The sequence below is a fragment of the Gopherus evgoodei genome, chromosome 10, assembly GCF_007399415.2.
Source record: "Gopherus evgoodei ecotype Sinaloan lineage chromosome 10, rGopEvg1_v1.p, whole genome shotgun sequence".
Classification (NCBI taxonomy): domain Eukaryota; kingdom Metazoa; phylum Chordata; order Testudines; family Testudinidae; genus Gopherus; species Gopherus evgoodei.
The window spans coordinates 79,231,129-79,246,571 of NC_044331.1; the positions used below are offsets into that span (position 1 = coordinate 79,231,129).

Consider the following 15,443-nt stretch of genomic DNA (forward strand, 5'->3'; position numbering starts at 1 on the left):
GTTCTACAGCGCACTGGGCTGCTTGGCACCCTCCCACCCCGAGGCAGCTGCATTTCGGGAGTGCGGTGTGTGTGTGAAATGATCCCTGTACACTTTAAAGTGCTCTGGAATCCTTCGGGGCGAAAGGCCTATTGAAACAGAAGCCACCGTAGCAGCTGGACAGCCCTGCCCCGTCATGGCCACCCCTCGCCAAGACAGTTTTCATGGCTGCTAAAGCCAGAAGGAATCACATAGTCTGGCCTCCTGCCTAGGACAGCACTTCCCCCAAATAATTCCTAGAATGGTGCTTCAGAAACCCCTCCCGTTAAAGCCTGCTGATGTGACACACTCCTTCTCCTTCCCCCTGGCCAGAGGACGGCTGTGAGCGGGACACCAGCCAGGACGGCGGCCCTCTTGCAGAAAGCCGGTAAGGGATCAGCCACAAATACAGCCTCCCCTGGAAAAACCTGTCTTGGGTTGGGGTCTAACCCCTCCACCCCCGCAGGGACACCGAGATAAGCTTTCTAACTCCTTCCAACTCCGAGCTTGCAGCTGTCGGGGGACGCTGACGCCCTGCCCAGGTGCATAGTGGTGCTGTGGGCTAACGTGGCAGCGCTTGCCTTTGGAGACCTGGGTTCGAATCCTGACTTAGCACTGAGGGGAGCCTGGCTTTGGGTCTAGTTCCCATTGGTGTGGTTTGCTGCTATTATTTGAAAATGACCCGCCATAGGGCTGGGAGTGTAGGAGAACTGTGGGTGGGGAGTGAGGGGCATCAGCAGAGCAGGTGGGGGGAGCCCAGGACAGGTACAGGGGCTCCAGCTAAGGTTTCAGGGCAGAGAAGGGAGGGAAGGCGGGACTAGGCAGGGGTGGGGACTGCAGGTCAGACCTGGGAAGCATTGACAGAGCTGGGGGTGGGGAGGCAGGCATGGGGGAAAGCGTGAGGGGTGACAGGAGCTTGCTCTGTCTCTGGCTGGAGCCTCAAGCTCTCCCTGGCACGTGACAAACATTTGATGGGAGCAAAGAGCTGTTCAGACACCTGCGCCTGCTCTGCAGGGCGTGTCCCAGAGCCTAGGCCATGGAGGTGGAAGATTCCTGCGAGGGCGACTGGACAGAAAATGTGAAATATTGGGACGGACGTGGGGAGCAATAGGTGCCTATATAAGAAAAAGACCCAAAAATCAGGACTGTCCCTATAAAATCGGGACATCTGGTCACCCTAATTTCTGAAAAGGTGGAGATAGAAGCCCAGCAGGGAGAGGCGGCCCAGGGGGCACTGGGCTTGTGCACGGTGCTGGACAGAAGTTACAATTGTAGCCTGAGCTTTGCAAACCAGAGCAGGAGCCTTTCCCCACCTTCGGGGGGCAGGATTTCAATTCTGGAGCCTACCCCCCTCCTTGAGATTCTCAACCCCCAGCCTCCCGCTTGCTTCCTCCCTCCACGACAGCTCCTGCCTCCAGGCTGCAGGCTGGTGAGCTGGTGCGGCCGGCCAAGCTGAGCTCGCAGCACTTCCCTGAGCCCACACAGCACATCAAGAACATCATTAAGCAGTGCCAGCGGCCCGCCAGGCTCCCCGAGCCCATCAGGTGAGACCCTGGGCTGCCAGACCTGAAAGATGGGCCAGAACTTGGATCTCCTGCCCGAGCCACTGCAGACATCAGCATCTGATGCTTGGCTAGTGCTCGTACCTTTAAAGCTGCAGGGACAGCAGCTGGGTTGCATTTCCCAGCCATACATTAGCAGCAGCGGGGCTGGCTGGGCTCCCCGGATGATGCACTGGCTGGGAGGCTGGGATCTCCCTGGAGCAGCAGAGTCTCAGGAACTGTAACAGTCTGTTGCTGGCTCAAGGGGCAACCCCTTTAGGTCAGGGGATGAGGCCTTGTGCATATCTCTACCACACATGCGCGTGCGCCAGAAGCTGCTCACTGAGCCTGCTCTGGCTCCTGGCTGTTTGTCTCTGCAGGAAGGAAGGTGGGAAGGTCTTTGTGAAGAAGATGGATCCCCATGAGGAGGCTATGATGATCTTAAAGGGGCAGATGTCAGTGGCGCCGGGCCCCCCAAGAGCCGCTCCGGTACGAAAATGCTGATTGGAAGGCACAGGCGGCTGTTCTCCCTGTCAATAACCTGGGGCACTGTGGGGTGTGGACGGGGAGATCCAGCTGCTTGCCTAGCGAATGCAGGGGCATGGGGTGCTGCTCTGCAGTCGAGCATTCAGAGTCCCCACCAGCTGGGGATCAGAGTCAGGGCTCCCAAGGAGAGCATGATCCCCAGGCTGGCCACTGCCTGGGCTGAACCGCAGTGATAGCTGGCAGGGCACCGCATGGGCCAGCCAGTGTCCCCTGCTCCTGCCCATGGGTGTGATGAGGGAGAGCCCCTCAGCCCGGGGAAGTGGCCTGATCCCTCACAGGAAGTTGGTCTCCACCTCTGTGTTGTAGGTGGCCAAGGAAGCAATAGCCATGGTGAAGCCTGTTACCAGCACCAAGAGGTCTTCGCTGCCATCACCAGCCGCCGTTCCCTCACCGGCTGCCACAGCCAGGTCTTCTCCAGTGTCGCCTCCAGGTAACAGCATGAGAGGCAGCGCAGCTTCATCTCGGGGTTCAGGGCTGGATGCTGGAGCCTCACACTGTCCTGCCAGGTTCTGAAGGAGACGGCTGGGCAAGTGGCTGCCGTTCCCTCACCGACTGCCCTGCAGCCAGGATATTTTCAGAGGTTTTCCTAGCAGTGAAGGCAGTGACGCTAGGGAGAAAAAGTGGCCAGAGCTCTTGATCCTCATGTTTCAGGGGATATGATCGATTCCCTGGTGAGATCAGGAAGCATGGGAGAGTATCAAACCATTTCTGAAGAGGGGTTAAGCCAAGCTCCTGATGGTTTATGGCCATTAAAGATCCCCTGGTATCTTCTGCAAGAGTTGAGCCTGGGATCAAAGGGCAAAACCCTGATGCCCAGATTAAATTCCCCCTTGAGTAATGACATCCTGCTTCACTAAACCCTCCCTGCAATTTCAGTTGGACATAGCCTTCCCCATCACTTCATGTATTAAACAGTTGTGCTGTGTTGCTCTTACACACCTGCTGCCTTCCATTCCAGAGGTTGCATTTTAGTGGTGGGCGAACCGATCCTTGTGTATCATCTTAACTTTGTAAGGTGCGTTGAGATCCTTCAGGATAAAAGATGCACCATAAATCCAAGAGAGCGTTAGTCTGGGCACAATGTGGAACAAAGGAGAAGGAACAGGCTGGGCGGTATCCCTGCACCAATACATACCAGATCCCATGGGGGCAGAAACTTGTAGGCTTTGCCACACATGTAGCTGCACTGATACCAGCCCGCTGGTGGCAGGTTGGTGCAGTGGTTAGTGCATTGGCTGAGAACTCAGGAAACCCAGGTTGTTTCCTGTTCTGCTACAGACTTCCTGTGAGGGACCCTGGATAAGTCACTTAGTCTTTCTGTGCCTTCGTTCCCCCTGTAGTGACCATAGCACTGCCCTGCCCCCCAGGAGGTTGGGAGGAGAAATGCATTGAAGGCTGCGAGGTGCCCAGATGCTTCGGGGTAGGGGGCAGGTTAAGTAGGATGGATAGACAGCATAGGCCTGATTTGCCCTGGTGCAGTAGGAAATAGCTGTGGTCCAGCTAATGGTCTTCCCCCTGCATCCACAGTGACTCATAGACTTCAAGGTCAGAAGGACCATGATGATCTTCTAGTCTGACCTCCTGCACAACGCAGGCCACAGAATCTCACCCACCCACCCACTCCTGTAACAAACCTCTGACCTATGTCTGAGCTATTGAAGTCCTCAACTTGTGGTTTAATGACTTCAAGGTGCAGAGACTCCTCCAGCAAGTGACCCGTACCTCATGCTTCAAAGGAAGGTGAAAAACCCCCAGGGCCTCTGCAAATCTGCCCTGGAGGAAAATTCTTTCCCGACCCCAAATATGGCAATCAGTTAAACCCTGAGCATGTGGGCAAGACTCAGCAGCCAGACACTCAGGAAAGAATTCTCTGTAGTAACTCAGATCCCATCCCATCACAGGCCATTGGGCATATTTACCGCTAATAGTCAAAGATCAATTAATTGCCAGAATTAGGCTATCCCGTTATACCATCCCCTCCATAAACTTATCAAGCTTAGTCTTAAAGCCAGATATGTCTTTTGCCCCCACTGCTCCCCTTGGAAGGCTGTTCCAGAACTTCACTCCTCTGATGGTTAGAAACCTTTGTTTAATTTCAAGTCTAAACTTCCTGATGGCCAGTTTATATCCATTTGTTCTTGTGTCCACATTGGTTCTGATCTTAAATAATTCCTCTCCCTCCCTGGTATTTATCCCTCTGATATATTTATAGAGAGCAATCATATCTCCCCTCAGCCTTCTTTTGGTTAGGCTAAACAAGCCAAGCTCTTTGCTCCTTTCATAAGACAGGTTTTCCATTCCTTGATTGCCCCAGTAGCCCTTCTCTGAACCTGTTCCAGTCTGAATTCATCCTTCTTAAACATGGAAGACCAGAACTGCACACAGTATTCCAGATGAGGTCTCACCAGCGCCTCATGTAATGGTACTAACACCTAACCCTGCTGCCTGTGAGCACTCTGCCCTCAATCTCTTTTCAGTCCCAGTCTCCCGGGAGCTCCCAGCCGAGCATGAGCAGGTCCAGACACAGCTGCACCGGTGCTACAGCGAGGAGTGCTATGCCTACCGCAACGTGTCCTGGAAGATATACATCAGGAAAGAGGTACTTGCCTGGGGCACAGCTCCACACAGCCCCCTCCTCCCTCTTCCACCAGACCCACCAGGCCAGGGGAAATCAGTGCCCAGGCCAGATCCTGAGCCCCAAAAGAACTGGCCTGAAAACTCCCCCTTCTCTGTTTCGGTGAGGGAACATTGCCATCTAGTGGTTGTTAAGGCTACTGAGGGGCAAGCGCCCCCATGGAGGGGAAAGTGCGTTTCCGAGTCCTTTTTCTCCTTAGGAACTTATGTTCCAAACAGATCCAGCCGCCCTGGGATTCTTTAGAAGGGGAGGGGAGCTTGCAAGGCTGTGATACTGAATGAAAGAGAGTGGAGAGGTGTTACTGTGGATATGGCAGGAGACCCCAGAGCAGAAGGGCTCACTGGCTACTGTGGGAGGGGGTGTCGTTAACATGAGTGATATCATTACGATTTATGAGTGATTTGTTATTGTGGTAACTCCCAGAGGTTCCAGTCAGGGAGCAGGTCCTCACTCTACTGGAGGCCATCAGTATCACATCACAGGCAGGCCCATTACTGCCTCTCAGATGTACCAAATCAGGGAAACTTTCCCTCAAAGGGACATGGTCAGGGAGCTGAGGCCTAAAATTTAAATTCTTTATTAAAATAAAAAGGCTCCCCAGCCCCCCCCCCCCCCCCACCCGTTATTAACAGAAAGAGTTTTGTGCGTCTTCCCGTCTTTAGCTGCAGTATTCACCGACGCGTTCCCTGGTAAGTGAATAGAGGTGAAATTGACTAGTCTTGAGGTAGCCTTTTCAAAAGTGCCTAAAAGCCTAAGTCCTATTTTCCAAAGTGGCCGAGGCACTTCAGATTCGATGGGATGTAAGTGCTAAGTTACGCAGACGCTTAAAATGTCACCCAGAGTTCCTGTCCTGCTTTGAGTGTAATGGAGGAATGAAAAAAAGGGCCTAAGCAGTGAAAATCCTTTTGGGTTCACTGATCTCAGCAGCTAGTAACACAGGCTGAGGGAATTGTTCACTAATGGATCTTTCCGCACCTGACCATGCCCCTCTGATCTCTTTCCTTGCAGGTGTTCTATCCTAAGGATAACTTCAACAACCCTTTGTTGCTGGATCTCATTTTCAGACAGGTCAGGTTCCAGGCTCCAGATCCAGAGCTTTTTCTGCTGTAGAGTTGTCTGTATTATAAGAGGGAAGGATAGTTTCTGGCTTAAAGTCCAGAGCTGAGAGTCAGGACTCCTGGGTTCTGTTCCTGGCTAGGTCACAAACTCGCCATGTATCAGAGAGGTAGCCGTGTTAGTCTGGATCTGTAAAAGCAACAAAGAATCCTGTGGCACCTTATAGACCAACAGTCTGTTGGTCTATACGGTGCCACTGGATTCTTTGCTGCTTTTACAAACTCGCCATGTGAACTTGAGTGAACCAGCCCCTATCCCTGTCTCCCTCTCCCCATATGTACAGCAGAGATAGTTCCCCACAGAATGGTTGCGAGGGCTAAAGAACATTCGGGAAATGCCTTGAGATCCTCAGCAGGGAGCACTTGAGAAAGTCAAAGCATTGTCAGCTCAGTCTGCTTGTATTCCCTCAAAGTCTGGGCGGGGTGTAGGCATGCTGCGGAATCCCGGGTTCAGGCAGACCCTGGGGTAGGAGGAACCCAGACCCATAGATGTGCAACGCGACTTCTGTTTCCTAGTCTGTCCTTCTGCAGGAAATGCCTCCTCTTACTCAGCAACGCCCCTGGGAGCCAGCAGCTTCCCTGCCCTGTTCAAGCACAGGCCATGCAAGCTGTAGTGACTCAGATCTACTTATTCCCTTGCCTAGGACTTGGCCTTATTCATAAAAGGAATGTACAGTCCAGCCCATGCCTTGTCACTGGGCTGGGTTGTTCCCAAGGTTCCTCCATGAGGACTGCTCAGCCCACACCCTAGGTCCTCTGTGAAGAGCCACTCCCACCTCTGTTAAACGCAGGTGGGTTCAGGACCCACTGAACCTTTCCCCAGCAGTATTGACACCTGGGAGTGGTGTGTTTCAGGTAAACTCTGCCCTTTGCAGCCTGTTCAGCAGCAGGATTGAGAGGCTTCAGGGAGGCTGGGCCAATGTCCTGACCCCTGTACTGTGACAATGGGTGGGGGATAGGTCTTACAGGAAGGAGTCAGTGAGGCTGCATCAGGGACACAGAGGCCTCGGCCCTGAAGCTCCTAACCAAAACATCGTGGGTTCCCCCCTCAGATCTTCCACGACACGCTCTCCGACGCTTGCCTTAGGATCACCCCGGAGGAGCAGCTGCACATGAGATCCCTCTTCGGTAACGCCCAGTCCTGCCCACTGAGTCCTGCGTTACGCCAAGGGGCTGGCCTTCCCACCGCTGGGGGTGATGGCCTCCTCTCTCCAGCCCAACTTCCCTGCTCTTCCTTGGGGCAGGGGATGTCTAGTGCGTAGGGCAAAGCTTCCCTCCTGGAAGGCGACGGGAGGTTTGCCATCGGGTTTGGCCCCCACAGCCTCTCACCTCTTGGGCCAGGGTTTAGTCTGAGCTGGGACTCGAATGTCAGAAGTTCTGCTTGTGCTTGGCCTGCCCTGGGCATTAAGGGGTCTCCCAGTCCCCGTGGGAAGATTGGGTCCCTGGCAGCGACAAGGAGCTGTTGTCTTTTGTGCTGGTGGGGAACACCTGCTCTGTCCCATGCTGTCTGGGGCCGTACCACAGCAAAGAGCAGAGCTCATACCCCCTGGGGAAGTCCTTGTTCTCCAGCTGGACCCCTGTGCCCAGATTCCCTTGCCCCAGCAGCAGATCCGCTTTGGCCGGGGAGGGGGAGCCAGCACCTGACATCTCTCTCGGGGCGGGGGTGGGGGACGTGTGTTTCTCACCACAGCGGAAAACAAGCTAGACTCATTCAGCCCAGTGGCCGACGACAGCGTTAAGAAGGAGATTGTGATTGCAGCCCGGGACAGCTGGGAGGTTTACTTCTCCCGCCTCTTCCCCGCCACGGTAAGGGCCTGCCCCACGCCCAGCAGGAGGGAGCATGGGGATAGTCTAGGGGCTGGGACAGGTCTCAGCAGCAGACCCTGATATACTCAATCAGGTCTGATGCCTCTGCTGCCCATAACCGCTGCTCTGTGCTGGCCAGGGGATGCAAACCTCCTTCCGGGGACTGTCAGATTGTCCACAGGCCTGAGGCCATTGTGGATTTAGAGACAGAGCCCAGGAAGATCCCAGGGGCCAGAATTGTCAGTGCTCCTGGGTTTTTTGGGGTGAATCAGGCTGGTTCCCTGCATTTCCACAGCAGAAGGTCTCTGCCCAGCACTGCTACCATGACAGCAGGTCTGGCTCCAGGTTTTCTGCCACTTCAAGTGGCAAAAAAAAAATTTAAAAAAGCCATGGCAGCACCATCGCACCGCTCCACTCTTCGGCGGCAATTCGGCGGCAGGGCCTTCACTCCGAGAGGGACTGAGGGACCCGCCGCCAAATTACTGCCAAAGACCAGGACATGCTGCCCCGATAGCGGCTAGAATGCCGCCCCTTGGTATTGGCCGCCCCAAGCACCTGCTGCTTTAGCTGGTGCCTGAAGCCGGCCCTGCGTGCCAGTCCCCGCTGCATGGGGTGGGTGCTGATACTCATTGGTTTGTCTTGTACCCTCTTTCCTTCTATCCCCAGGGCAGTGTTGGCACTGGGGTGCAGATCCTGGCAGTGTCTCACACGGGGATTAAACTGCTGCGGCTGGTCAAGGGCACCAACATGCCAGGGGAGCAGCTACGGGTGCTGCGGGGCTACAGGTAAGGCCAGGGCAGCTGGCCCACTAGGGCTGGGACTCCTGCAGCTCTCAGGAAGGGGATGCAAGCAGAGGAGCCAGCCCTGCGTGCACCTGTGGAGAAGGATTGGCATGTGGCTGCCAGCACCCCGCTGTGCTGGAGGGTCAGGCTGGGCACATGCTGCCTGGCACTGTCACTGGCACACCACGCCAGGCAATTCCAGCCTCCAGCCAAGGGCCTGGCGGTTCCTTGCCAATGAACAGCGGGTGCAGGGTTGAAGGAATTGCTTTAATGGATTCAATTAGACAGAGCCTCTTCCCTGTGCAAATCAGGCCTGCGAGCTCCCTTTGCAAAGCGCTGTGAGCAGTAACGCACACACAACCATACACACACACACACACAACCATACACACACCCCTGTATATACACACACAAACATATAAGCACGCGTGGATGCACAGAGACACAAATGCATATAGACACACACATGCACCTCTGCACACACCTCTATACACACGAGCCCACAGACACGTGCCTATGTACACACCAACACATGCCTACCGACCCAGGGGGTCAGTGCCTGTGGCGCTTTGGGATCCCCACGAGGAGAGGCTCCAAAGTGTGATTTATCCTTCGCTGTATACAGTCCTGGTGTGCGTCCACTGCTCACTCCCAGTGATGGAATAAAGGACAGGCCCCAGGCCCCCCCAGCTCTGCCCCTCACTCCCCATGGAGCCCAGCCCTACGAGCCAGGACTCCTGACTCCTAGTCCCCTCAGCTCCACCCAAGTCCATGGCAAACAGCCAGGGTCCAGTGGCTGGAGAACATGGCGCATGGGAGGCATATGTGGCATCTTAGTTCTGCCCTTGGTCTGGCAGTAAGACTACTCTCCCCCTCGCTGCTCTGCCCAGCCCTCTGGCTTTCTCAGCTGTGCTCTCCTACCCTGGTTTTTAACCCCGTCCTTCCCCTCCGCAGCTACACCGATATCCTGTTCGTGACCATCCCCTCCAAGCACATGCTGGAGTTCAATCTGACCAACGAGAAGCTCATCCTCTTCTCCCCCAGAGCCCCCCAGGTGAAGGCCATGATCGACTATTTCATCACGGAGCTCAAGAAGGTGAGAGGCCGACCGTGGGAATGGAGCCAGAATGGCCTCTCTTGACATCTCCCACACCCAGTCCATGGGGCAGGGTCTCCAGCATGCACATGCTATGAGATACTGCCCTGTCTCTCACCCTGCTCACCTTTGCCTTAGAAAAGCTCAAGCTTTTATACTTCTGTCTTGGTGCCAATGAGAGCCCCCTGGTCTGGCTACCAGAGTGAATCAGCCGGAGAGCTCTGCACCTCCATACAGAGCCCCAGAACCGGTCACCTGGCCACAGTTGTATATAAGTGTGTTCAGCTAGGGGTAGTGTTTGTGTGTGTGGCAGGGGGTGTTGTACTCTGAGCAGGCTGTGTGTGTGTTTGATTGTGCAGTTATACTCTGAGCTTGGTGTGTCTTTGTGTCATTGTATTCTGAATGTGAGCGGGGTGTTGGATGTATGAGTGTATTCTGTGTGTGTGTGTGCATGCACAACCTCCCGCAGCAGCACCAAACCCAGCCCCTCTCCCACGTGCCAGGACTCGCAGTACGTGGTTGCCGTGAAGAGCTACGTTACAGACGACAGGAGCCTGTTGAGCTTCCACAAGGGGGACATCATCCACTTGCAGCCGCTGGAGCAGCCTGAAAGAGGTGAGCAGCGCGGGACGCTCTTGGCGCTGCTGCACCCTCTGCTGGGAGCCACCTTTGGGGAGTCACGGGGCGGTTTGCAAAGGAGAGGAAAGGAGTGTCTTAGCAGGGGCCCCTTTCCCCTGCATGAGCACGATGAGCTGAATGGGACCACCCAGCCCTGTCCTTCTGGGCTTATAACCTCCTGGGCCACCCACCCCCTATAGCGCTGGGGCCCACAAAGGGAACGCTGCCAGCCACCTCTCCCGAGAGCAGAGTCCTGCCCGGATCCCTCCCCAGCCCTGGTCACTCTTGGGCAGCCTGGGGGGATGGAGCTGGTTGGGTGGGTGCCGCGGTGCCCTGAGGCTGTCCCCTCCCCACAGACCACTGGCATGGATGTGTGGTCCGCAAGAAGGTGACGTACCTGGAGGAGCTGAAGAGGGGCACCCAGGACTTTGGTGGGTGGCTCTGGAGTGTCATGTTGTGCTGTCCCTGCGTGAGCCCTGTCCCCCTGCGCCCATTCTCCTGCGGGGCTCTCTTCTCTGGAGCCAGCTCGCCCCTCCCCTCTGACAAAGCGTGTGCTCTCCAGCCCCCCTCCCGGCAATGAATCTCAAGGACCCCACTGCAGCCCACATGGCCAGACCCCATTCTGCTGCCTGGGGCTGGATCAAAGCACCAGGTCAGGGCATGTAGCCTGGCCTGTCTCTTTCTGTCACTGTAACACACTGACGTACTGTGTTTTATCGCCCCCCAGGGGCCAGTCCATATACAGGACAAGCGCCTACTATCACTACCAGCAAATGGAGTTCCTGCTTTAGCCTGAGCTGTAAAAGCCTGTGCTTGTGGTGCTGATGATCCATTTCCCATGCACGGGCCTAAGGGCACAGGCTGCTGTCAGATTTCCAGCTGCTCCTCTAGTGGTGTCTGTGCCAGGGCTCTGGCAAGAGATTGGGGAAGCTGGACCTCTGCCGTGTCCACCAAAGAGAAACAGAGCTCCCCAGGAGAGACGAGCACATTCCAGCCCCTGAGAAACCCATTAGCACCAGCTCACCATGGGCATTAGCCTGAGCAGAGCGCGCTCACCCGGATGCTAATGGGGAACGGACAGGAATTGGCACAAGTGCATCTGGAGAGGATGTGTTATGCCATCCTAGGGGCGGTTTTGTATGGGGCACGCTCCTCCAGCGATTGCCACTCTAGGGGGTATGCTGAGTGCAGGGCATGGGGGTTATTTGTCCAATGGCCTCCAGACTCTGTGTACGGAGAAGCCGTTGTAGAACTGGCTGGAGTCCTAACAGCCCCCTTGGCCATGCTCTCGATAACAGCCCATAACTGTAACCACATTGCTTCCCCTACTGTATCTGCCCGCTCCTGTATCTGCTCTGTGCATGTAATCCTGGTCCCTAGCCCATCCAGTCTCTGGGGGGAAGCTCTAGCTAACCCCAGGAGAACAACAGATTGCTGCATGCAGGACGGGATGGTATGTGCAGTGTGCATGGGCCCCACACCCCTTGTTTAAGAGTGCTGTGCAAAAGGAAGCGTATATGGGTCTAAATACCAGCCATTCCCAGTCAACCGCTGTGGCTGGATTTTCAAAGGGGGCTGGCTGTGTTTATGGTGAGATATGGAGAATCAAATCTTGTGCTTCAGGACAGGTCTCTGCAGAGGTCAGGAAGGAACCTTCCTTTCCCTCCCTGAATGCAATCACAGCTCTGGCTATGTGATGTCTTTATGGGGAGTTTGCGCCTCCCTAGCAAGCCCCAGGCATTGGCCACTGCTGCAGGCAGATGCTGGATTTGAGAGACAACATGTCTGATCTAGGGCAGCAGGGTATGGGGTGCTGGTTTGAATGGACAGGTCTAAAATGCTAGAGAAGGGAGGCAAGAAATGGGGCTGGATAGACCAATAACCGGGCCTGGTGTGACAGGGCGGGGCATATGGGGCTGGATGGACCGAGAACCGGGTGTGGTGCGGTAGGGAGGTGCATACAGGGCTGGACGAACCGATAACCAGGTGTGGCGCAACAGGCAGGAGCATATGGGACTGGATGGACCGATAACCAGGCATGGTGGGGTAGAGAAGGGCGTACAGGGCTGGATGGAATGATAGCCAGGTCTGGTGCGGTAGGAAGGTGCATACAGGGCTGGATGGACCGATAACCAGGCGTGGTGGGGTAGAGAAGGGCGTACAGGGCTGGATGGAATGATAGCCAGGTCTGGTGCGGTAGGGAGGTGCATACAGGGCTGGATGGACCGATAACCAGGTGTGGGGCAGCAGGCAGAAGCATATGGGGCTGGATGGACCGAAAACCGGGTGTGGTGCGGTAGGGAGGGACGTACGGGGCTAGATGGACTGATAACCAGGCCCAGTGCGGCAGGGAGGGTGTACGGGACTAGATGAACTGATAACTGGGCGTGGCACAGCAGGCAGGAGCATATGGGGCTGGATGGACCGATAACTGGGCGTGGTGGGGTAGAGAAGGGCGTACAGGGCTGGATGGACCGATAACCGGGTGTGGTGCGGTAGGGAGGTGCATACAGGGCTGGATGGACCGATAACCGGGCGTGGCGCAGCAGGCAGGAGCATATGGGGCTGGATGGACCGATAACCGGGTGTGGTGCGGTAGGGAGGGGCGTACGGGGCTAGATGGACCGATAACCAGGCCCAGTGCGGCAGGGAGGGCGTACGGGGCTGGATGAACTGATAACTGAGCGTGCCACAGTAGGCAGGAGCGTATGGGGCTGGATGGACTGATAACTGGGCATGGCGCAGCAGGCAGGAGCGTATGGGATTGGATGGACCGATAACCGGGCCCGGCGCGACAGGAAGGGGTGTATAAGCCTGGCTGGAGTGTGTGTCTGAGCACTAGGCTGTTAACAACATGTCCCGGTGCAGGGTGGAAATTCGGTGCCATCCATGGGAGGTCGGGGCGCTTCCCTGCTGAGTACGTCCAGCCTGTGGCAGCCCCAGATTTTATCCAGCTGCCAGCAGACAGGAAAGAGGAACCCAAGAACAAGCAGGGCAAGGTGGCGGCCTCGGCGGCCGTGGCAGTGGCCGTGGCCTCCACGGCCGTGGCTCAGGAGCTGGACAGGAAGATCGAGGTAAGGGACTGTCCCCAAGTAACCCTTGCAGTGCTGGAAACTGGGAGCTCTCAGAGGACTGGGGTGGGTGGGGAGTTGGTTGGGGTGGGTGGCGGGGTGGGCTTGATCCTCGGGGCTGGTTAAGCAGCTGGGTAGGAGGCTAACTGGGGAGGGAGACATTGCAGCTGGCACAGGGTGGGGCACTGATCAGTGGGCACCAGGAGGATGCAGCTGCAGTGTCTGTAGCTCCTCTGAGGGTTAATGGTTCTAGGATCCATGGAGTCGTACGCTGGCAGCACAAGTGCGCATTGCATCCCCTGCAGCCCATGGTCCCCTTCTCCCCAGGTGTACCCCATGGGCAGCGACTATGCGGAGAGCGTGGAGGAGTATGGCAGCGAGCTTCCTGGGGACGGTGCCCTACAGGGCAGGCAGTTCCCCATGCAGGAGTTTGCCAAGAAGTATTTCCGGGCGGCGCAGAGGATGAAGACGTGAGTGCTGGCCGAGGGGAGGGAGTGACCTTTAACCTTCCAGCCTCCCGTGACCCTGTGTGCAATGAGTTTGGTGGGGTTCAGCCCAGTTCCCAGTGGGACAGTAGCCATGTCACAGAAAGCACCATCCTCCGTGGCGCTACCTGACCCCTGGTTGGCATCCTGGGGCTGACTGCCCCGCTGCGGACCCAGGCTCAGTGCCCCGCCCAAGGGCTGCCTGCGGAGGCAGAATACAGAGAAGGAAGGGCCTGGTATTGCTTGAGAGCGACCTCTCTAGCTGATTATGGAACTGCACTGACGGGCTTTCCGGTCAGTCCAGCTGCATGCCTGGCCCTTGTCCTACTGCTCACCTGGCACTGTTCCCAGCGCAGCCTCCTGCCTGCACTTGCATCGTCATTGGCCTGTGTGGGAGCTGCAGCCATCAATGCTAGCACTTGCGTGTCAGCTGGGGTAGTTCTGCTCATCAGACTCTCATATGGGAGCCTGCGGTTTGTGGCAGGTGCCAGAACTTCAGGCAGGGGCAGCTCTAGACAGTTTGCCGCCCCAAGCACGGAGGGTCTGCCGAAGCTGCGGGACCAGACTGCGGGAGATCCATCGAAGCCGCAGGACTAGCGGACCCTCCGCAGGCATGCTGCCGAAGGCACCCTGCCTGCCACCCTCACGGCGACCGGCAGAGCGCCCCCAGTGGCTTGCCGCCCCAGGCACACGCTTGGAGCGCTGGTGCCTGGAGCTGCCCCTGACTTCAGGCACGGATTTTGCAATTGCAGCAGCAGAAGGGAGGTTGTTCTTGGGCCCACAGCTCCTATCCATGGGGGAGGCAGATGTGCTGACCCCCGAGAGATCCCCCGTCCCAACCCCCAGCAGCTCGTGCCCAGAGAGGGACCTGTCATTCTCTTTCTGCGATTTATTCCAGGGATTCCTGCAAGCAGAAATCCCGGAAAGGGAAGGACTCGCCGGACATAGCGGAGATGCTGAAATTCACCAAGGTAATGGGGATCCCTAGCTCACTGCGCATGCTCTTTGTTGGAGAGCAGAGCAGGGCAGCCCCCTAGCCTCACCACCTGCCGATTTCAGGCTGTTGCCTGCCCCCTTTGCGTTAGGGCAGCCCCTGCTGGAAAAGGCACCGGGCCTGCTGGCCCTCTTACCGCCTCCACATGGAGCCAACCCAGAGGGAGGCCAGATTAGCTCCTGGCCCTGCTAAAGTGCTAGAGAGTCTCTCCTCTCTGGGCTGTTGGTTCGAATCCACTGGTGGGAACAGAAGGCTGTTTGATGACCTCTGTGATATGAACACGTGGACTCCATTTGGCTGCTAGGAGATGCAAGTCCATTGCAGTCATTTGCAATCAGCCAAGCTGAGACAGGTCAGAGGCTGAGCAGGCCACGGAGACAGGAGACGGCAGATGGTCCCTGCAGGCGGGAAGGTCAGGCTGAACCTGATCTGTGACTCAATGGAGGAGCTTGGTCTCCAGCGGTGTCTGATACGGTCAGGATCCATTTCCACAGGCAGGTGCAGTGTGGGTTTGCTGGGGATGCCTGTGTAGTGTGGGATAGACACTCATTGGTTCCAGAGGACGCCTGCCGGCTGTGGATGCAAACCAGATCTCAGGCTGTTTCCTGGCTGTGTTAATGGCTCTGCCTGAGCTGCTGGTCCCTGCAGGGTATCTGTAGTAATGCACCATTTGCATTCCTCATTCAGACACCTGTAAACTCAGCTCATGGGCTGGCATGAGACCAAGGGACGTACC

At 56.5% G+C, this 15,443-nt stretch overlaps 1 protein-coding gene across 1 annotated transcript in view; it reads left to right on the forward strand.

The window, feature by feature from the left end:
- MYO15A (myosin XVA) overlaps positions 1-15,443 on the forward strand; it is an 80,303-nt gene that overhangs the window by 38,615 nt on the left and 26,245 nt on the right. The window contains 14 exon segments of the mRNA XM_030578690.1: positions 352-406; positions 1,424-1,562; positions 1,940-2,048; positions 2,412-2,535; positions 4,583-4,704; positions 5,749-5,808; positions 6,908-6,983; positions 7,546-7,661; positions 8,328-8,446; positions 9,398-9,539; positions 10,043-10,154; positions 13,026-13,231; positions 13,556-13,698; positions 14,612-14,684. Of these exon segments, the coding sequence (XP_030434550.1) occupies positions 352-406; positions 1,424-1,562; positions 1,940-2,048; positions 2,412-2,535; positions 4,583-4,704; positions 5,749-5,808; positions 6,908-6,983; positions 7,546-7,661; positions 8,328-8,446; positions 9,398-9,539; positions 10,043-10,154; positions 13,026-13,231; positions 13,556-13,698; positions 14,612-14,684 (1,596 nt within the window).